The 24,237-nt window shown below is 42.6% G+C and overlaps 1 protein-coding gene across 1 annotated transcript in view; it reads right to left on the bottom strand.

Annotated features, from left to right (window-relative positions):
* The window catches only part of LOC141133221 (adhesion G protein-coupled receptor E3-like), a 348,306-nt gene that overhangs the window by 218,190 nt on the left and 105,879 nt on the right, over nt 1-24,237 (bottom strand). Inside the window, exon 8 of the mRNA XM_073622460.1 lies at nt 20,390-20,512. Within this exon, the coding sequence (XP_073478561.1) occupies nt 20,390-20,512 (123 nt within the window). The remainder of the gene's footprint in view (nt 1-20,389; nt 20,513-24,237) is intronic.

The raw sequence follows: 24,237 nt of genomic DNA, 5'->3' as shown, positions 1-24,237 counted from the left end.
GGTAGCTGGTGGTGATCCAAGACTGATTCATCTTTATGAAGGTCAGTCGATCGACCGAGTCGGTGGACAGACGCACCCTGTGATCGGTTACAAAGCCTCCAGCAGCACTGAATGTGCGTTCCGAAAGAACGCTGGATGCAGGACAGGCCAGTAGCTCAATTGCATACTGTGCAAGCTCTGGCCAGTGATCCATCCTCAAGACCCAGTAACCCAGAGGATTTTCGGTGGGAAAGGTGTCCAAGTCAGATCTTGCCCCTAGGTATTCCTGCACCATGTAAAACAGACGCTAGCGATGGTTGCTAGAACCGATCATACCTTGGGGCTGCGGACTAAAAAATTGTCTGAATGCATCGGTCAGGCGGCCATCTTCTCCACCGCTCCTTCTTTGACTGACCAAAGCCTTAAGCAACACGTTGTCCAGAAACAGGAGTTTATAACCTCCCAGTCTCTGGGAACGCGTTGCACAGACCTTTCTGCAAGGCCTCCTGAAGATGTTTTATCCTCTGCTCCCTCTGCGATGGCAAGATAAGGTCCGCAACCTTACCCTTGTAACGTGGATCAAGGAGGGTTGCCAGCCATTATTGGTCCTTCTCCTTGATACCACGAATACGAGGATCCTTACACAGGCTTTGCAGGATCAGGGAGGCCATGCAGCGTAGGTTTGCTGTGGCATTCGATCCGGAGTCCTCTGGGTCACTAAGGACGACATGGTCCGCAGCCACCTCCTCCCAGCCACGTACAAGTCCATGTGTTTCTTGGGACTGATCCCTTAAAGACTGCTGCTGATGCTGAGTGCCAGGCTCCACCTCCATACTGACACAATCCTCCTCCTCCTCCTCCTCCTCTTCCTGTGTGATCGGCGGGCACACAGGAACAATGTCTGGATAAAGGGGGCCTTGAGAGCTAAGGAAGTCCTCTTCCTGCCTCTGCTCTGCCTCAAGTGCCCTGTCCATTATTCCACGCAGCGTGTGCTCCAACAGGTGGACAAGGGGGACAGTGTCACTGATGCATGCACTGTCACTGCTCACCATCCTCGTGGCCTCCTCAAATGGTGACAGGACAGTGCATGCATCCCCTGACCCTGTCCTGGTGCCATAGTCGCACAGGCCCTCTGCTGCGTGTGCAGCCGCTGCAGCATGGCCAACGTTGAGTTCCACCTGGTGGGCATGTCACAGATTAGGCGGTTCTTGGGCAGGTTAAACTCCTTTTGGAGGTCCGCCAGCCGAGCACTGGCATTATATGACTGGCGGAAATGCACACAGACTTTTCTGGCCTGCCTCAGGACATCCTGTAAGCCCGGGTACCTGCCCAAGAACCGCTGCACCACCAAGTTAAGGACGTGAGCCAAACAGGGCACATGGGTCATTTGTCCCTGTCGGAGGGCAGAGAGGAGGTTGGTGCCATTGTCGCAAACCACCACGTAAATACCAATTTGAATATCTGTAATCTAACCCCCTACTCTTTGAACACTCAGCAAGTAGAAGTCCTTCAGCTGGGTTTAAGCTTCTGTCCATCTGCTGAAATAGACAAATACGAAACCATTAAGGATTTATACTTATTCTCCCGGAATCTCACATACAAATTTCTATTTGATGAAGATCGGGTACGGTCCATACAGGACAAACAGATTTCCGAACAAGTCAAACACTTTACGATGGAGGACTTTAGAGCCCTCCGAGATTTAATGTTACTGCTAGACGAGAGTGACTCCACAAACCATGAAGAGACCTCTGTGTTGTCCAATTCTATTCCCACAGAGATCCCCTCAGTCAATCGATTCAGGCCTAAATCCCAACGTTTCCCTGACCTGATGACCAATCCCAGCATCTGGGCCTTCCTGATGGGCACGGTCAATGACGTCAAGAATATGATTGTAACATCTAAACACAAAAATGTAACCCAAGTTCAAGCATTAGCAATTAAGCAATTACAAAATCACCCTGATCTGGTGATAAAACCCGCCGATAAAGGCGGTAACATTGTTCTCATGACCAAAGCTGATTACAAACAGATGGCCATGAACATTTTATGTAACAAGACCTGGTACAAACAAATTGAGTCGAGAGTAATCGATCAATATAAAGCAGAATTTCTGGACGTCATCGGCTCTGCCCATCAGGAGGGCCTCATTGATCAGGATCTCTATAACTTCTTGAATGTGCGCCATCCCAGGATGGCCACATTCTATGCACTCCCCAAAGTACACAAAAATCAAACCACACCTCCGGGCAGACCAATAGTGTCAGGTATAGGGTCTCTGACAGAAAACGCCAGTCGACTGGTGGACTCAGTTCTTTTGCCACATGTGTTGGCCCTGCCCTCATATATTAGAGACACAATGGACCTATTAAAACAAATTGAGGGGATGGTCGTGCCTCCTGACGCCCTGCTCGTGACCCTGGATGTCGAGGCTCTATACTCGAGCATCCCTCACGAGCAGGGCGTCGGGATAGCACGTTCCTTCCTTCGTGAGCAAACGCATCACCGCTGGGAATATTGCGAATTCATCCTGAAATTGTTACATTTCATTTTGACGCACAATTGCTTTACGTTTGACGGATCCCACTTCCTCCAGGTACAGGGTGTGGCTATGGGCACCTGTTGTGCACCTACTTACGCCAACCTGTACCTGGGGGGGTGGGAACGCTCAATTTTTTCAGATGACAGCATATCGCACTTGACTAGTCAGGTGATGTGTTGGATGCGCTTTATTGACGACATCTTCATTGTTTGGTCAGGATCTATGGAAAATTTGAACATTTTGGTAAATAAACTTAATAGCAACTCATTCAACTTAAAATTTACAGTGTGCAGTGACCATTCAACCATCACCTTCCTTGACCTCACAATTTGTAAAGATAATGATGGTAAATTGGCCACCTCTTTGTTCCGCAAAGAGACAGCCGGGAACACTCTGCTACATGCGGAAAGTGCCCACCCATATACTCTCATACGCAGCATACCATATGCCCAGTACCTCAGACTCCGGAGAAATTGCACCTTTACAGAGGACTTTAAATTACAAGCTAAAGCACTCCGTGAGCGTCTAAAAGCAAGGGGATATAGCAAATCATTACTCCGTCGTGCGTACAACAGAGTGTTGCGCCAATCTCGCAACACTTTATTGTATCAACAAAAAGCCCCAAAAGCAAACACAATGGTTAGATACATCACAAAATACTCCCAACAACATGCGGAAATACGGAATATTTTATCCAAACATTGGTCGCTATTACGCGAAGACCCGATCCTGGCCAAGTATACCACTCCCACCCCCACCATTACCTTTCGAAGAAGCAGATCCCTTAGGGACAAACTCACATCCAGTCATTTTAGCAATGACTCTACAACACAATCACATCTGACAGGAATGACCAGATGTGGCAGATGTTCATTTTGCCCCTGGATCCGCACAGGGACTAGATTCCAACTCCCTAATGGAGAAACATTTATTCCTCATTTTCATGCTAACTGTGAGACTCAGGGCCTAGTTTACCTCATGACCTGTGAGTGTCAAGCCTTCTACGTCGGAAAAACTATCCGACACTTCCGCTCACGTATTAAAGATCATGTATACTATTCTGGAGGAGGAAAAATGATTACATCTGTCAGTAGACACTTGGACCTCTACCACAAATTCGACACCTCGGTGGTCTCCTTTTTCGCCCTTGCGGTTATTCCCAGAAGCCCCCGTGGCGGTGACTGGGACAAACAAATTTTAAGGCAGGAAACCTTGTGGATAGAGCGTTTAAATGCGACTCGGGCCCCTGGCATTAATGAATCACAGTCTTATAAACCCTTTTTGTAACTTCCATTGGTTGCTTCTTCTGCAAGCATATGCCCCCTCTGGTCAATCTGAACAAACTCACACGGGCCCAATATCCATCGTATAGATATAGAGGTCATATTGAAGGTACACATATAATTCGCTAGTGAGCAGATTTATCAAGTATAAGTATGGAGGTACTCATATGCAATATTAGAAATCTCTATATTGCTCCTTTGTATTGTGATATATGTTTTAATTAACCCCCCTTTGTTTCAAGGTACATGTGTATAATTTCTCTTTGTGCGCTTGGCTCCACGGATGGGGGTGTACGCTGGTGCCACCTGGTGGTGCATTCTTTACTGCTATGCGGCCGCCCAGCGCCGCATTGGTCCCCTCCGATGCGGCGCGCGCATCGGCTGGCTACTCTAGCCGGCGGATGCAGCTCGCGATGTGTGTGCGCCGCCCTCTTACTGGAGGCGCCGTTCGGATTGACGGCCCTTCCGGTTGGTGGGGGCGCATGCGCACGTAGAGCCCTTGGCCGGTCCGGATGACGTCACGTCGGCGGCCGCCGATTGGACGTCGACGGACGGGACGGGCACACAAAAAGGACAGCGTCCTGACTCAGTGTGCGTTCCGCTCCAGGATCAGGAGGACTACACACGCTATAGGCTTCCCCTTCTTTATATTCAGGTATTGTGTCTAACTAGGGCATCAATTGGATTATAGCATATACTGCTGGATGGTGACTTTATACTTTTAACTGAGGCTCCATTCTCTCCCTTTCTTCCCCTCCTCTGTATTCTTCTCTTCCCTATGTTCCTGGTTCCATTTATACTTTAGGATTTATACCCTAGCTTACACTGGGTATCATAACAGTGACGCTGCGCTCTATGTCTGCTTGCACTCCATGGTAAAACTCAGAGGCACATAGACTACAGTCCTCGATCCATAAAACTAATAGTGGTGAGTGTCCTAGACCACAGCAAGGAAATAGGTTACTATTGGCACATATATAGATATGTAAATGCTTACGTCTGATATATATACATATATACATATATGTATCCTTTTCTTTCTTTAAAAGTGCATTACCTTCTCTACTTCAAAAACAGGCTCATATACATGTATATAAGAAAAGAGCAAACATACCGGTACTGACTCGGAGACGAAAAGCTCTATTATATGGTCAAGTCACCTGGTCTTTCCTTGCTAGCGGACTATTACCCCCCCTTTAATGTTTCATATTGGTTTTAAATGTAAGTACTGTCTTTATAATTTACTTTCATTAATTGTCGGGCTACCTATATATATACACACCCCCTCAACCTTTTCCTTTCCCTTCCTCCCCCCCTTTTTTTTCCCCCCTCCCCTCTCCCCCCTTTCCTCCTACCTTTCCAGTTTCTTCCCCCCCCCCCCCCTCTTTTTCCCCCCTTCTTTCCGTCTTCCCATCTCTCCCCTTCCCCCTTTTTCCCATTCTGTGCCCCTTTTTCCCCTCCTCCCCCTCCTCCCCCCTTTTCCCCTTGTTTCCCCCCCCCCCCCCCCCTTTTTTTTTCTTTCCCTCTTCCCCCTCTCCTTTCCCCTCCCTTTCCCCCCTCACTTTTTGTCCTTTTTCTTTTCTTAAATACCTGACTGGGGTTACAAACCTGAATACATCGTATATACCACCTATAACTATGTTGTGCACGCCCCCATAGCAGTCCTTTAGTATCGCTGGGGCGCTGGCGCCCACCACCACTCTTATATGAGCAAGCGCACAATTGTTCTTTTTGGTACTAGATATGTGGCGCCCTTGTAGACGCCTGTTTCTCATCTATGTGTATATGTACTAATAATCAACTGTAATGTTATATACCTTGATAGCTACATCATATACGGCTATTGCTCTTGAGGAAGCGTAATCCATACGCGAAACATGTCGAGCATCGATCAATCCCAACATGTGAACTGACTATGAAACTGCTATATAGCCATCTCTCCGGACCTATCCACATGGGAAGCTATTTCTCCTAAATGCCCGAAGATTTTCGTACTGTAGACGGTGTTGTATAGCAATGATTCTAGTACAGACACATGTTGTGTTTTAAACCACTATTATTTTTGTTTTGTTTTGTTATGTATGTTTTTTGATATCAAATAAAATAAGGAATTTTTATCTATATTTTTTGTGGTGCCTAAAAAGTCCATAAGTCCCTTCTCCCCCGGTTTTTGAAACCACCATTCCTGCCTTAAGTTGGCGTGGCATCAACCACCTCTGAACCTGCCCCTGCAGAGCTGACAAAACCTCTGCCCCAGTGTGGCTCCTGTCCCCCAAGCACACCAGCTCAAGCACTGCATGGCATCTTTTGGCCTGCGTACTTGCGTAGCCCCTTGAACGCCTACGGAGCACTGCTGGTTCTGAGGACAAATCACAGGAAGAGGCCATGGAGGAAGAAGAAGAGGGGGTGGAGGAGAGAGGTGTGTCACAAACATTAGTAGTGGCATTTTGGAGGCGTGGTGGTGGAACAACCTCCAACACTACTGCACCTTGTCCTGCATCCTTCCCAGCTGCCAGCAGAGTCACCCAATGCGCCGTGAAACTTAGGTAACGTCCCTGTCCATGCCTGCTGGACCATGAGTCAGCGGTAATATGCACCTTACCGCTGACCGCCCTGTCCAGCGAGGCATGGACATTGCCTTCCACATGCCGGTAGAGAGCCGGAATCGCCTTCCGTGAGAAAAAGTGGTGTTTGGGTACCTGCCACTGAGGAACCGCACATTCCACAAACTCACGGAAGGGGGCAGAGTCTACCAACTGAAAAGGCAGCAGTTGAAGTGCTAGCAATTTTGCCAAGCTAGCATTCAACCGCTGGGCATGTGGATGGCTGGGAGCGAACTTCTTTCTGCGGTGCAGCAGCTGGGGCAGGGAAATTTGCCTGGTACAATCTGATGTCTGTGTACCAAAAGCAGATTGCCCACAAGTACTTGGCTGTGACACACCTAATTCTACACCTTAATTCCTCTCAGTTCAGGTCTCAGAGAGGACTGAAGGTATAGTGGGGTTGGAGATCTCAGCTGATGAGGAGCAAGGAGAGGTCCTCTTTGTTCTTTGGTGTGGGTCTTTTAGATACACTTGCCAACGAACTGCATGGCAGGTCAACATATGTCTGGTCAAGCTTGTGGTGCCCAAGCGGGAGATGGTTTGGCAACGCGAGATACGCTTGAGACATATGTTGCAAATAGCAGTGGTGCGATCTGATGCACTCGTCTCAAAAAAGGCCCACACCAAAGAACTTTTTGAATGACGCGCAGAGACTGCAACGCCCTGCACATGCGAAGCTTTTGGGTGTGATGCAGTCAGTGTGCTGCCCTTAGGCTGGCCCCTGGAGGGCATCCTGCCTCGTTGGTGATGTCCCTTTTTCTCCTCCTCCTCCTCCTCTCTCCTATCAGGCACCCACGTTGAGTCAGTGACCTCATCAACCCCTCCCTCCTCATCACTGGAGCAAACCTGGCAGTATGCTGCAGCAGGGGGAGCATGACTGCCAGATTGCTGTCCTTCTTGGGCACCCCCTCTGTCCGTGCTCACGTTACTGCCTTCATCTAGCTCAGTATCATCATCAGAGCCTTCCAAATGCTGGGCATCCTCCTGGAACATGTACCCAACACTGTGGTCAAACAGTACGAGGGACTCCTCAGGAGGACATGGTGGGGCTAGGGAAGGAGTCACTGATGACATTGAGCCGAGGGAAGAGGCCGCTGCTTTGCCAGACAAAGTACCCTGAGCATGGGTGAGAGAGGATGAGGAGGATGAGGACGGCTTGGTCATCCACTCAACCAAGTCTTCCGCATGTTGCGGCTCAACACGGCCAGCTGCCGAAAAAAAGGCCAAGCGTGTCCCACGGCCACGTGCTGATGAGGATGCACCGTCTCCACGACCAGCACTCTTGCCTGTAGACACAGAGCCTGTTTGCCCTCTTTTATTGGCTTGTGACTGTCTGCCTCTCCTTGTTGGCCTTCCAGACATTCTAATGGCCTGTAGCTGCACTAAGCTGGGATATATATATATATATAAATATATATATGTACTGATACTGCAGCTAGCAAAATCAACTGCCTGCCTGTAGTATGAGAACACCACCAACCTTCTACAGGTAGCTTTAGCTGAACACTGTGCAGAGCTCGCAAAAAACTAACTTGTAGCTTATTTAGCTGCCTGCGGTAGTGATAGGATCAGGAAAACACCACCAACCTTCTACAGGTAGCTTTAGGTGAACACTGTGCAGAGCTCGCCAAAAAATAACTTGTAGCTTATTTAGCTGCCTGCGGTAGTGATAGGATCAGCAAAACACCACCAACCTTCTACAGGTAGCTTTAGGTGAACACTGTGCAGAGCTTGCCAAAAAATAACTTGTAGCTTATTTAGCTGCCTGCGGTAGTGATAGGATCAGGAAAACACCACCAACCATCTACAGGTAGCTTTAGGTGAACACTGTGCAGAGCTCGCCAAAAAATAACTTGTAGCTTATTTATTTATTTATTTTTTAAATTGTATTTTTATTAAAGTATCAAAGAATAAGTACAAAGTTGTATCAGGATGTACATTGCACTATCAACATAAGTGCATTATAAACAAACATAATGAAAACAAAAGCAAAAAACAAACAAAAATAAGTGAAAAAAAAGTGTTCCCAGTAACAAGGCACATATATATATTAATTCAATTCTTTATGATGTATGCGATAAACGTACTGCGGGAAAGTACCCAAAATCCAGCTATTAGTTCAGAGTATATACACAGGCAATGTAGAATTAAAATAGGTTAGGAATTGGGCATATTTGGTAGTATGGGGGTCCCGAATTCCGAAAGATCCCATGGTTCCCATATTTTATTAAATTGGGGGATGCAGTCATGAACCTAAGCCGTCAAGGACTCCATTGTCCGAATCTCAGCCACTAAATGTAGAAACCCGGACCATGGGGGAGGTGTATTGGATAACCAGAACAATGGGATAATCCTCCTGGCGGCTAGCAATATATAGGATATCAATTTGTTTGTCTTTTTTGATACCCCCGAGGGGGGAAGACCCAAAAGGAAATTCAAAGGATCCAACAGAAGAGACACCCCAGTTACCTTTTGTATAAGTAGATGCACATCATTCCAAAAAGGTTGTATCAGGGAATATTGCCAGAAGATATGGAATAGTGAGCCTATATCAGATCCACACCGCCAACAGAGCTGTGAAACTGAAGGATCATACTTATGAATTACATCGGGAGTTCTGTACCAAAACATGAGAATCTTAATGGTTGTCTCCATCTGAGTGACACATTTGGAAGATTTAAAGGTAGAGGACCAGATCCTATCCCACATTTGTATTGTGACAGGACGGCCCACCAACTGAGACCACTTGCGCATGTAATGGTGTAATGTTTCCGTAATTGGAGTCAGCTCATGGAGGATATGGTAGATACATGAAATTAAGTGCAATTGATTAGGGCCTTGAGCACATAAGTGTTCAAAAGTAGTTGGTTTATCTAGGGTCAGGGCTGGCGATTTAGAATGAAAGAAATGTCTAACCTGTAAGTAAAAGGGAAGGAATGTGATGGTAAATCAAATTTCTCTCTCAAAACGTCAAATGAATGCAGCTTCCTCGTTATAGGATGAACTAGGTTCCGCAGCTGGAAGAGATGTACATTTATCCATGGAAAGATCCTGCCCAGGGACATACTATCTGGAATGAGGGGATTAAGTAGTACATTTACAAGAGGAGAGCAGGGGGACATGAGAGGGTAACGTTTGAGGCAATTACGCCAAATAGTTAAAGTTAGTGTCATTGGGCCAGTGCACTGACGTTTGTAAATTGGGTCTAAAACAGGGGGGGCACCCCAAACCAAGGAGCTCGGATGAACCGGATAAAGTACCCCCTTCTCAATAGCAGACCATTGGTTAGGTGCATTTAAGGAAGTCCAAGAGGTGATGGCCCTTAAGTGTGTTGCATGATAATATTTAGTGATGTCCGGGGCTCCTAAGCCTCCTCTGGATCTAATGGAGAACATCACAGAGCTTGCTATGCGGTGGGCACCGCCATTCCATATGAATTTTAAAAAGGATCTTTGAAGTAATTTTAATTGTGAGGTGGGTACAGCTACTGGGAGAGTTTCGAAGTAATAAAGTAGCTTGGGTAGGATAGACATTTTTAACACATTAATTCTGCCCAATAGAGACAAGGGATATTTGGTCCAGGACAACAGGGACTTATTTATATCCAATATCAGAGGAGGAAAGTTAGTGCTATAAAGGGAGGAGTAGTGAGGGGTAAGTAGAATACCCAAGTATTTAAGTGAGGTACTACACCATTTATAAGGGTACGATTCTTTGAGTTGAGATAGTAATAGCATTGGAATGTGTATAGGGAGGGCTTCAGTTTTTGAATTGTTGACTTTATACGCTGAAATAGCACTAAAAGAGGTCAATAATTTATGTAATGAGGGAAGGGATATCAGCGGGTTAACAATGTCATCTGCAAATAGCGATAATTTATATTCCCCCTGTCTCATCGCCACCCCACGAATATCAGGATTTACTCGGATAGACTCGGCTAGGGGTTCTAGACACAGAATGAAAAGCAGCGGTGATAGGGGGCAACCCTGACGAGTTCCATTTGTCATGGGGAAGCTAGGAGACAAGAAGGATGACATTTGCACCTGCACTGAAACATTTGAATACAAGGCCTCCAAAGCTTTAAAAAAAGGACCATATATTTTTAAGGTGGCAAACATGTAGGGCCAACTAAGCCTGTCAAAAGCTTTCTGCGCATCTAGGCTCAAGATCAATGCCGAACGTGAGGTTCTATCTAAAAGGTCTATTAGGTCTATCGTACGTCGGGTGTTATCTTCTGCGTGTCTACCAAGGACAAAACCCACTTGATCCCTGTGTATCAGTTTGGGAATAAATGCAGAGAGTCGGGTGGCGAGTATTTTAGTAAATATCTTGTAATCCGAATTTGGGAGGGCTATGGGTCTATAGTTATCTGGGACAGAGGGATCCTTTCCAGGTTTAGGGATAACCGAAATAATCTTGTAGCTTATTTAGCTGCCTGCGGTAGTGATAGGATCAGGAAAACACCACCAACCTTCTACAGGTAGCTTTAGCTGAACACTGTGCAGAGCTCGCACTACACTAACTTGTAGCTTATTTAGCTGCCTGCGGTAGTGATAGGATCAGGAAAACACCACCAACCTTCTACAGGTAGCTGTAGCTGAACACTGTGCAGAGCTCGCAAAAAAATAACTTGTAGGTTTAGCTGAACACTGTGAGGAGGACGCACTATACTAACTTGTAGCTTTAGCTGAACACTGTGCAGAGGTCTCACGACACTAACTTGTAGTTTTAGCCGAACACTGTGAGGAGGACGCACTACCCTAACTTGTAGCTTTAGCTGAACACTGTGCAGAGGTCACATTAAACTAACTTGTAGCTTTAGCTGAACACTGTGAGGAGGACGCACTACACTAACTTGTAGCTTTAGCTGAACACTGTGCAGAGGTCGCACTACACTAACTTGTAGTTTTAGCTGAACACTGAGGAGGACGCACTACACTAACTTGTAGCTTTAGCTGAACACTGTGCAGAGGTCGCACTACACTAACTTGTAGCTTTAGCTGAACACTGTGCAGAGGTCGCACTACACTAACTTGTAGTTTTCGCTGAACAATGTGAGGAGGACACACTACACCAACTTGTAGCTTTAGCTGAACACTGTGAGGAGGACGCACTACCTTAACTTGTAGCTTTAGCTGAACACTGTGCAGAGGTCACACTAAACTAACTTGTACCTTTAGCTGAACACTGTGAGGAGGACGCACTATACTAACTTGTAGCTTTAGCTGAACACTGTGCAGAGGTCTCACTACACTAACGTAGTTTTAGCTGAACACTGTGAGGAGGACGCACTACACTAACTTCTAGCTTTAGCTGAACACTGTGCAGAGGTCTCACTACACTAACTTGTAGTTTTAGCTCAACACTGTGAGGAGGACGCACTACACTAACTTGTAGCTTTAGCTGAACACTGTGCAGAGGTCGCACTACACTAACTTGTAGTTTTAGCTCAACACTGTGAGGAGGACGCACTACCCTAACTTGTAGCTTTAGCTGAACACTGTGCACTACACTAACTTGTAGTTTTAGCTGAACACTGTGCAGAGGTCACACTAAACTAACTTGTAGCTTTAACTGAACACTGTGAGGAGGACGCACTACACTAACTGTAAATAGTCTATCTGCCTGACTGTGGTGTTAATAGGATCAAAAGAACACCAGCAATTTTCTTCAGGTAGCTGTAAATACTGTAACAAGACAAGCCTGCCTGTCAGTAGGAAGATAACAGGAATGGATCTAGCTAAACTGAATACAGTCTATATATATACTGTACACAAAACCTGGGATGCATATATATACACAATACACTGTAAGTGCAGCTAACTCACTGATTGTCTTGCCTAATCTAGCTAACTCAAATGAAACAACACCGGCTCTCTCTCTCTCTAAGCACCCCGGAACACACTACACAGGGCCGCCGTGCAGGCGGCCTTATATAGTGTCAGGCGTGTTCTAAACCCCCTGAGCCATAATTGGTCAAAGCCACCCTGGCTTTGGCCAATTACTGCTCTCTCTACCGACGGCGCTGTGATTGGCCAAGCATGCAGGTCATAGTGCATGCTTGGCCAATCATCAGCCAGCAATGCACTGCGATGCCGCAGTGAATTATGGGCCGTGACGCGCCACATGAATTTGGCGCGAACGGCCCATATCGTTCGCAATTCAACGAACGATCGAACAGCCGATGTTCGAGTCGAACATGGGTTCGACTCGAACACGAAGCTCATCCCTACTGCAGAGTATATAGGGCAGGCCCCTACTTTCAAACATCCAACTTACAAACGACTCCTACTTGCAAACGGAAGGAGACAACAGGAAGTGAGATGAAATCTACCCCTAGGAAGGGAAATTCTCTCCTGTAAGAGTTAATATGGGAAAAACGTGTCTCCTTTCCACTGATGCTTTATCACCAATCCTTGTTTCACTAAAAACCCCGTCGCTGAAGACGTCAGGTGACGAAGCACGCACGACGGACCTACGCTTCTCACATCACTTCCTGGCAGACTTGTGGGCGGAATAGAGACTTTTCCAGCTGATTGTCAGTTCCCCTTACTCGTACCTGCACTGAATACAGTGATTGTGGATATCATTCAAGGCAACAGCGGAGTACCATCCCCCCAGTGGTTACGGGGCGGGTGTACGAAGTGTAGCGCTTGGATGTTTTTTTGTTTTTTAAATATGTTTTTTAAATAAGTTTTTCTCAACCCATATCTTTTTATTCTGTACTTTTTGGACTTTTATACATATACTTTTTAAATAAAATTTTTTTTGGGGAATTTATCACACTATGGAAGCCTTTTTTCTTTGATGCATGAGGATTAACCGTAGCACGACCCACCGGGATTCTATTGGAGTCATCTGAGACACAACAGCAGTAAGCAGTAAAGCCCTTATATAGGACTACAGGCTTGATACCCCTGCAGGGGTCACGACTTTTGGTGAGTGAGCAATTTGAGGGGGATCACAGAAGTCACCCCCCAACCTTGTATACACGAAAGTCACCTTGGGGAATATCCTGCCTGACTGTTGTATGAACTGCACGGGACTATTATATCTTGTCATAATCTCCACAGCATACGAACTGTACTACCACTGTGATATATATATAGATGCTTCTGGGTTTTGCAATTTCTTCTTTACAGGAATTATTATAATTGCTTTTTTTACAGGAATTATTATATATGCATTTATACATGCTTCGGGTACATATAGTATGCTTTCTTTTGCAATAAGTGATATATGTAGTTTCGGATTTGGAGAGAGTTTTATCAGGAATACATGGGGTGCAGATAGTTGTCTTGCTATACGTCCTATATACTACTCCTTATGTAGGATGCATGCAACTATATGCTGACCCATATATACATATTCCATCGATATAGGGGTGACAACATCGCAGTTTTTTCTTATATAGGATTCTGTGTATAGAAAAAACGTTAACATAATGTTTCCTGTATATGCCTAGCCATTCAGGTTTTCCAGGTAGCGCCGTTCCATCCCTAAATATTTCTTTATATAATTGGCCAAAGCCACCCTGGCTTTGGCCAATTACAGCTCTCTCTACCGACGGCGCTGTGATTGGCCAAGCATGCGGGTCATAGTGCATGCTTGGCCAATCATCAGCCAGCAATGCACTGCGATGCCGCAGTGAATTATGGGCCGTGACGCGCCACATGAATTTGGCGCGAACGGCCCATATCGTTCGCAATTCAACGAACGATCGAACAGCCGATGTTCGAGTCGAACATGGGTTCGACTCGAACACGAAGCTCATCCCTACTGCAGAGTATATAGGGCAGGCCCCTACTTTCAAACATCCAACTTACAAACGACTCCTACTTGCAAACGGAAGGAGACAACAGGAAGTGAGATGAAATCTACCCCTAGGAAGGGAAATTCTCTCCTGTAAGAGTTAATATGGGAAAAACGTGTCTCCTTTCCACTGATGCTTTATCACCAATCCTTGTTTCACTAAAAACCCCAAATTGTCAAAAAACATTTGTCATTGGGACAGAAAGTGAGGTAAAATCTTCTGAAGAGGTGCACAGACAGCAAAACAAATGTCACACGGGTGATAACCCTTCCCTATGCTTTCCAAAAAGCTTAAAAATAGATTTTTTGGCTGGAACTACACTTTAAAATTGTACCAGTTCAAAATTACAAACAGATTCTACCTAACAACAAACCTACAGTCCCTGTCTTGTTTGCACCGCCTGTATACTGCTGTTCAGAGGGCCTGGGGCCCCACACCTTTTCTTTTTTTAATTTGGGTGCGGGGTTCCCCTTAATATCCATACAAGACCCAAAGGGCCTGGTAGTGGACTGGGGGGGTACCCATGCCGTTTGTCTCACTGATTTTTATCCATATTGCTGGGACCGGACACACGGGAAACACGCGCCACTTTACAGGCATACTATAGACACCCCTCAGGTACGATATTTAAAGGAATATTTCACTTTTTTTTTTTCACTTTAAGCATCATTAAAATCACTGCTCCCGAAAAACGGCCGTTTTTAAAACTTTTTTTTGCATTGATACGTGTCCCCTGGGGCAGGACCCGGGTCCCTAAACCCTTTTTAGGACAATACCATGCAAATTAGCCTTTAAAATTAGCACTTTTGATTTTGAACGTTCGAGTCCTATAGACTTCCATGGGGTTCTAACGTTTGTGCGAATTTTCGGTCCGTTCGCAGGTTCTGGTGCAAACCGAACCGGGGGGTGTTCGGCTCATCCCTAGTTGTGAAGCAAAGATCGGTGTCTGAAGCCATTCTGATGATCTCATTTCTATATTTCACCATCGAAGTGGTTGGGCCACACACATGGACTTAAAATAAAAGGATAAAAAGGACACAGAGCAAGACGTCAAAACGGTGAGCTGTATCAGCCCCCTAAAATTAAAGGGGAAGTCTATTCATAGAAAAAACGATTTTTTGTTTCCTTGTCTGTTGTCACCCTCATATTTACCAGTCTGTGACCTAAAATATACATATATGATAAGTGCACAATAACTGTTTCTTTGCAAAACCTTCCACGAATGAACTTTTTTTCTCTTCTGTGCCTCCTTTTTTCATCTCATTTTTTGGCTAATTTTAAAGCCTAAATGGAAATTAGCAAAACCCACTAAGCACAAGCACTTTTTTCCTAAATGGAGCTAACGAACTCTCAATATAAATAAGCTGTGTATATGCAGGCTAAAATGTTTTACCTAACAGAACCAGTATAGCACATTTATATCCTTTTCTGGTTAAATGAAGCCTTTAATTACCAACCACTTTTTTGAGTTGATTCGAATGCATGGGATGGATGTAAGCTGTGTATGGCTGGGTATGGTGGACACCGGTGTCTCATTAAGACTCTCTTTATCTTAATTTTAATTATTTGTGTTGGAGGAGGGTATTTATATATACATTTTTCTACATAATTAATATAGGATGGATATTAAATAAAGATTATTAGTCCCTAAACCGGTGTATCCTCTTTGAAGAATATCTTTGGGAATCTTTCCGGGTTTTTGTGTATATATGCCTATATATTCAGAGGATTAATATCCTGGAGTTTAATGCTATTTATTTCCAGGTGACGGTGTCTGTAGACTATGATATAGGTTGCAATTTGTAGTGATGTGTGTGTGTGTACAATTATACACATCTCTGAAACCAGGACTAGTTTGGATGAGCATTCGTTTCCTTTTTTCCTCCTTTTTTTTCATTTAATTAGCACCACCACCACTGCCTAAGGCCCAATTTTTCTGCCTCTGTTTAACAGGGGCACGTAATTACAATTTTTGATCTAATATTTTACAGCAGGTCCTGTTCCTGCGCTCAACAAAAGTATCTGTGAGGCTTTACAGTGTTGTGCCACCACCACCGCCTAAGGCCCAATTTTTATGCCCCTGTTTAACAGAGGCGTGTAACTACAATTTTTGATCAAATAATTAACAGCAGGGCTCATTCCTGCGCTCAACAAGAGTATGTGTGAGGAGTTGCAGTGTTGTGGCACCACCACCACTGCCTAAGGCCCAATTTTTCTGCCCATGTTTAACAGGGGCGTGTAATTACAATTTTTGATCAAATATTTAACAGCAGGGCCCGTTCCTGCGCCCACCAAGAGTAACTGTGAGGGCTTACAGTGTTCTGGTACCATCAACACCTAAGGCCCAATTTTCTGCAGAGTGTATAGGGCAGGCCGTATAGTATATACAAGCGGTCCCCTATTTTCAAACATCTGACTTACAAACGACTCCTACTTATAAACGGAGGGAGACAACAGGAAGGGCAATTCTCTCCTGTAATAGTTAATATGGGAAAATGCTTTATCACCAATCTTTGTTTCTCTAATAACCCAAAATTTTCAAAATCCAATTGCCATTGGGACAGAAAGTGAGGTGAAATCTTCTGAACAGGGGAACAGACAGCAAAAAAAAAATGTTACAGGGGTGATAACCCTTCCCTATGTTATCCAAAAAGCTTAAAAATAGATTTTTGGGCTGGAGCTATACTTAAAAAATGTACCTGTTCCAAATTACAAACAGTTTCAACTTAAGAACAAACCTACAGTCCCTATCTTGTTTGTAACACGGGGACCGCCTGTATACTGCTGTTCAGAGTATATAGGGCCTGGGGGGGCCCACACCTTTTTTTTTTTGTAATTTGGGTGCAGGGTTCACCTTAATATCCATACCAGACCCAAAGGGGTAACATTACATTACAGCCGCAAGCAGTTTTAAATTACTTTTTTTCCTTTAAAAATGTCATTTTGTACAGGGACTGTTCAAAACACAGGAAAAATGCGCCACTTTACAGGCATACTATAGACACCCTCCAGGCATGATATTTAAAGGAATATTCCACTTATTGTTTCACTTTAAGCATTATTACCCGGTTCAATACAGGGCATACAGTCACAATTCAAACGACAATTGCGCGGTCGTGCGACGTTGTACCCCAAAAAAATTGAGGTCCTTTTTTCCCCACAAATAGAGCTTTCTTTTGGTGGTATTTGATCACCTCTGCGATTTTTATTTTTTGCGCTATAAACAAAAGAAGAGCGACAATTTTGAAAAAAAACACAATATTTTTTACTTTATGCTATAATAAATATCCCAATTTTTAAAAAAAAAACAAATTTTTCCTCAGTTTCAGCCGATACGTATTCTTCTACATATTTTTGGTAAAAAAAATCGTAATAAGCGTATATTGATTGGTTTGCGCAAAAGTTGTAGCGTCTACAAAATACGGGATAGATTTATGGCATTTTTAAAAAATATATATTTATTTATTTTTTTTACTAGTAATAGCGGCGATTGTGATTTTTTTTTCGTGACTACGACATTATGGCGGACACATCGGACACTTTTGACACATTTTTGGAACCATTCACATTTATACAGCGATCAATGCTATAAAATTGCATTGATTACTGTGTAAATGTGACTGGCAGGGAAGGGGTTAACCACTAGGGGGACACGAGGGGTTAATTATGTTTCCTAGGGAATGATTCTAACTGTAGGGGTCGGGGACGTACAAGGGGAGGAGACCGATCAGTGTTCCGCTGTACTGAGAACACAGATCGGTCTCCTCTCAACTGACAGGACGTGAAACTGTGTGTTTACACACACAGATCCATGGTCCGACCCGGTTAACAGGCAATCGCGGGTGCCCGGCGGACATCGCGGCTGCTGGGCACATGCACCGGGTCCTGAGCAACGCGCCCCCTAGGCGGCCGGGAAGCACAGGCCGTCATATGACATCCACCCAGGATGGGAGATCCCATCTGTGGACGTCATTTGACAATTGCCGGGTAGCGAAGTGGTTAAAATCACTGCTCCCGAAAAAACTGACGTTTTTGAAACTTTTTTTTGCATTGATACATGCCCCCTGGGGCAGGACCCGGGTCCCCAAACATTTTTTTATGACCATAACTTGCATATTAGCCTTTAAAATTAGCACTTTTGATTTTTTATGTTCGAGTCCCATAGACTTTAACAGGGTTTGCGCATTCGCACAAATTTTTGGTCTGTTCGCATGTTCTGCCGCAAACCGAACTGGGGGGTGTTCCGCTCATCCCTCGTCATCAACCCTGTCCTCCGGGCCCACTAACAGGCCAGGTTTTATGTATTACCTTTGGGAGATGCAGACTAGAATACTGCAATCACTGAGCAGCAAATGATATCACCTGTGATGTATTTCAGTTATCTTGCAAACCTGGCCTGTTAGTGGGCCCTGAGGACAGGGTTGATGACCACTGGCTTAAATGATCTGTATTTTAATCCTTCACCTCCCTTATCCTCCAAATCTGCAAATTAACCACCTCAACTCCACCTTCCTACTGCATGTGACCTGTACATGCACTATTACTGTCGTGTTTTAACCACCTCATTATCATCATGTTCATTTCCAAAAAATTGTGGCAAAAAAAAAAATCACCTTGGCGTGACTACTTTCCAAATAGGGGTTACTTGGGGAGGGGGGTCATGCTGTCCTAGCATTTCATTTGACATGTTTTATAATAGAATGTAAGAGAAATAGTTTGTATTCAAAAGTTTTTTACCCAGTGGTTATCAAATGCATCTCAAAAAAATTATTTGAAATTCATTCAGGTACATGATGGAGAAAATGTCAGTCAAACTATCACAGCACTGAAAAACGGCCTGGTAATGAAAGGATATTACAGACTGGTACTCAGGTGGTTAATGTCATTGGAGAGGGGAGTACCTGGAAGCAGAAAGGTGAAGTCCAGTGCTGACTTATCTCGGGGGATAGGGATAGGTGTCCTAACCTAATCATTCATTGTTGCCCAACTCAGTACTATGAAGAACAGACAGACATAAGATCACCACCAAGCTGGATAAGGCAGCATCTCATATCTTTGGGCATCTTTAGTAAATGGTGATATCTAATAAAAATTAGACACGTGCAATTTGTCAAAATTCGGTATATTTGTTAATTCGGAAACATCCGAATTAACGAAAGACCGTTTCACTAATTTTTTCGAAAACAAATTTTCTAAAAGAACGAAAATTTGAAAGAACAAAAATCCGGAAATTCAAGAGAACGTAAGTCCAAAAATTTGAAAGAAGGAAAATCTGAAAGTTGGAAAATCAGAAGGAACGAAAATCCAAAAATTCGAAAGAACGAAAATAAGAATGAAAATCAGAAAGAACAAAAAACATTTGGATAATTTCTATTAAAATTAAAATATTAAGTTTATTAACCATTATTATAGTTTTTTTATTATAATTATTTATTAATAATAAATAATCATAAAAAAAACTATAATAGTTATAAACTATTAAATTATAGGTTTTGGAATTTACTTTCAAATTTGGCTGTTAGTGAACGTAACGTATACAAATTTATCCGAAATTACGAATTATCCCAAGTAACAAATGCCGAATAATTCGGAAATTTGGATAAATTCATATTTATATTCATTACGTTCACTAACAGCCAAATTTGAAAAGAAATTCCAATACCTATAATTTAATAGTTTAAAACTATTATTATTATTAATAAATAATAATAAAACTATAATAATGGTAATAAACGTAATATTTTAATATAACAATATTAATAATATATATTAATATATAATAATATATAATATATAATTATCCAAATTATCCAAATGGTTTTTTGCTCTTTCAGATTTTCAGATTTTCGTTCTTATTTTTGGATTTTTGTTCTTTCTGATTTTCAGATTTTCATTCATTTGAATTTTTGATTTTCGTTCTTTAGAATTTTTGGATTTTCGAATTTCAGATTTTTGTTCCATTTAATCCGAATTCTCAAAATAACGAATACCGCATCTAAACAAATGGAAGGTAACAAATTTGAATTCATCCGAAGTTACGAATTTATTTGAAATAACGAATATCGATCATAACGAATGATCCGATAAACCAAAAACGAACAAAACAAAAACGAAAAAAGAAAAAAGATTTTTCGGCAGTGCACATAATTAAGATAAATATGACACTCACCTGTACAATTATTAGAGATATTCTGGTATCCTTCCCTGCATTCACACGTATAGGATCCAATTGTGTTCATACAATCACCATAAGGGTCACAGATTTGGGGATTTTCTTTACATTCATTAATGTCTGTAGGGATAACAACAGATGTCAGGATATACAGTACATATGAAAGCTGTCATTGCAGACTTGCCTCTTAGAAAGTAATAAAGATGTACTGGAACACAGTGGTATATCCTTAGGCCTCATGCACATGGGCGTATGAATTTAACCCCCTCACGCCGACTGTACGCAAATATGCAGCCTCGGCTTGAAGGGGTTGTACCGGAGTAATGCATGTAGCTGCACGCATCACCCCGGTACCGTTTTTTAGAGCCGACGGTCGGCTTTCTTGGGATAACAAATGATGCGGCTAGCAGCCGCTTGGCTGTTATCCCAAGGAGCAGCAGGGGACGACCCTCCCACCAGCTTTTGCAGCTCATCCGGGCTCTCCTGTCCCACCGGGAGGCCTGAGCTACCAGCCGGCACGTCCCCCGGCTGGTCGGAGACCCGAACGGCGCCGGAATTGGCTCGTATTTAGTAAGCCGGAAGCGATGTCATGACATCACTTCCGGTTTACAGAAGACCTAAAGGCCCCAAATTTTAAAAAATGACAGCATTCAAAACTGCCAATCTTGGCATTTTGAATGCTTTTAAGTAAAAAAGGAGGTCACTGCCTATTACTGTCACAAGGGATGTTTACATTCCTTCTGACATAAATAAAAATGATCAGAATTATTTTTTTTAAGAGACAGTGTAAAAAAAAAAAAAATCAATAAAATAAGAAAAAAAAAAAATGTAAAGCACCCCGTCCCTCCCTGCTCGTGCGCAGAAGCGAACGCATATGTAAGACAGACCCGCAAATGTAAACGGTGTTCAAACCACACATGTAAGGTATTGCCACGATCGTTAGCACAAGAGCAATAATTCTAGCACAAGATCTCCTCTAAACTGGTAACCTGTAGACATTTTTAAAGCGTCGCCCATGGTGATTTTTAAGTACCGTAGTTTGTCGCCATTCCACAAGTGTGTGCAATTTCAAAGCATGAAATGCTAGTTATCCATTTACTCGGCGTAACATCATCCTTCACATTATACAAAAAAATTGGGCTAACTTGACTGTTTAGTTTTTTTTTAATTCATGAAAGTGTCAATATTCCAAAAAAATTGCGTTTGAAAGACCGCTGTGCAAATACCGTGTAACATAAAATATTGCAATGATTGCCATTTTATTCTCTAGAGCAGTGGTTCTCAACCTTCTATTGCCATGACCCCTTGATAAAATTTCACAAGTTGTGGGAACCCCTAACAGTAAAATTATTTTCGTAGCGTGGGTTGTCAGCATGCAAGGCAAGACAAGCAATCAATTTGCACCCCTAACCCATGGACATTTAGCACTCCCTGAGTCCCTTCCACTCGTACAGTATTAAAACCCTGTATGGTACATTTTAGGATGTACCACTCTTTGTTCTCCTTTTTTTTCCCTTTGATCTCTCTCTATGCTAATTTCTCTGGGTTTTTTTTCCCCATCCCTCTCTCTACCCAACCTGCTTGTTCTTTTTCTTTGTTCCTCCCCCTCTTTTCCTCTCCCTTCCATGTATTCTCTGTTTTTATTCCTTCTCTTACTCCTTGGTGGGGGGGAGGGATGAGTAGCAGGGCTGGGGGGAGTTCTGGTCATCTGCTGATCTGAGAACTGTAGTGGAGACTTTTAATGGCAACTATAATCACAGGTAGTGTTACTCACTGTTTCTCTGACTTTGTGGTGTCTCCTAGCAGTGACACCTATGCCAAAATCAGGTGATAGGGTCTCCTCCAGCCCCTCCCACTTCATATTCCTCACCAGTCAGCTGACCTCTAGTCTCTGCCCCCCAGCCATGCCGTGAACTAAATGGGTGGCTGCGAAGAGGCTGAGTGGGCGGCCGCGGGCTCGAGGAACAGCACAGCTGGGCGCCTGCAAAAAGGCAGGGAGAGCAGCACGGGCTTCAGGAGCATCCCAGGATTTGGTGACCCCTGGCAAATCGTCATTCGACCCCCTAGGGGGTCCCGACCCCCAGGTTGAGAACCACTGCTCTAGAGTCTCTGCTAAAAATATATATAATATATAAATATATATATATATATAATGTTTGGGTGTCCTAAGTAATTTTCTAACAGAAAATACAGATTTTATCTTGTAAGCAACAAATGTCAGAAAAAGGCTTAGGCAGGAAGGGGTTAAGCTGCATTTTTTTCTGCCAGAACTTAGCAGAAAAAATGCCTTCAATGTCACATCTTTAACAGCATGTATATGCTTTATGCTCATTTACAGGCATAGGGTGTTTTTTTAAGAGTATGAACTCCTTCTTTTAGATAAAATATTAATTTATTCTAGCCACTAATAAATTCACATGCATACTAGCACGTTATATGGTGTGGATGCGCTTAATTTTGCTCATATGCTTCTCTCTAAGAGCAGCTTTAAAGGGCCATACACAATGGCTTAAAAAAAAAAAACAGTTACCATGCCAGAAAATGCTGTATAAAAAATACTCATATTTAGCAATTTTGTGCTGGTTTTCAGCAGCTTCTAGCAGCATTTAGGAGCGTTAGGTTTTATAGGCGTTTTTACAACAAAACATTAAGAAGAAAAAAAATAGCTGGGCGTTGGCATTTAGGTCTGACTTATCTCTGGGGATAGGGATAGGTGTCCTAACCTAATCATTCATTGTTGCCCTGCTCAGTACTATGAAGAACAGACAGACATAAGATCACCACCAAGCTGGATAAGGCAGCATCTCATATCTTTGGGCATCTTTAGTAAATGGTGATATCTAATAAAAATTAGACACGTGCAATTTGTCAAAATTCAGTATATTTGTTAATTCGGAAAAATCCGAATTATCGAAAGACCGTTTCACTAATTTTTTCAAAAACAAATTTTCTAAAAGAACGAAAATTTGAAAGAACGTAAATCCGAAAATTCAAGAAAACGTAAGTCCAAAAATTTGAAAGAAGGAAAATCTGAAAGTTGGAAAATCAGAAGGAACGAAAATCCGAAAATTCGAAAAAACGAAAATAAGAATGAAAATCAGAAAGAACAAAAAACATTTGGATAATTTCTATTAAAATTAAAATATTAAGCTTATTAACCATTATTATAGTTTTTTATTATAATTATTTATTAATAATAAATAATCATAAAAAAACTATAATAGTTTTAAACTATTAAATTATAGGTTTTGGAATTTCCTTTCAAATTTGGCTGTTAGTGAACGTAACGTATACAAATTTATCCGAAATTACGAATTATCCCAAGTAACAAATGCCGAATAATTCGGAACTTTGGATAAATTCATATTCATATTCGTTACGTTCACTAACAGCCAAATTTGAAAGGAAATTCCAATACCTATAATTTATTAGTTTAAAACTATTATTATTATTAATAAATAATAATAATAATAAAACTATAATAATGGTAATAAACGTAATATTTGAATATAACAATATTAATCATATATATTAATATATAATAATATATAATATATAATTATCCAAATTATCCAAATAGTTTTTTGCTCTTTCAGATTTTCAGATTTTCGTTCTTATTTTTGTATTTTTGTTCTTTCTGATTTTCAGATTTTCGTTCATTTGAATTTTTGATTTTCGTTCTTTAGAATTTTTGGATTTTCGAATTTCAGATTTTTGTTCCATTTATTCTGAATTCTCAAAATAACGAATACCACATCTAAACAAATGGAAGGTAACAAATTTGAATTCATCCGAAGTTACAAATTTATTTGAAATAACGAATATCGATCATAACGAATGATCCG

Source organism: Aquarana catesbeiana, linkage group LG03 (genome assembly GCF_042186555.1).
Source record: "Aquarana catesbeiana isolate 2022-GZ linkage group LG03, ASM4218655v1, whole genome shotgun sequence".
Lineage (NCBI taxonomy): Eukaryota > Metazoa > Chordata > Amphibia > Anura > Ranidae > Aquarana > Aquarana catesbeiana.
This window is presented reverse-complemented; position numbering and strand designations above follow the sequence as displayed.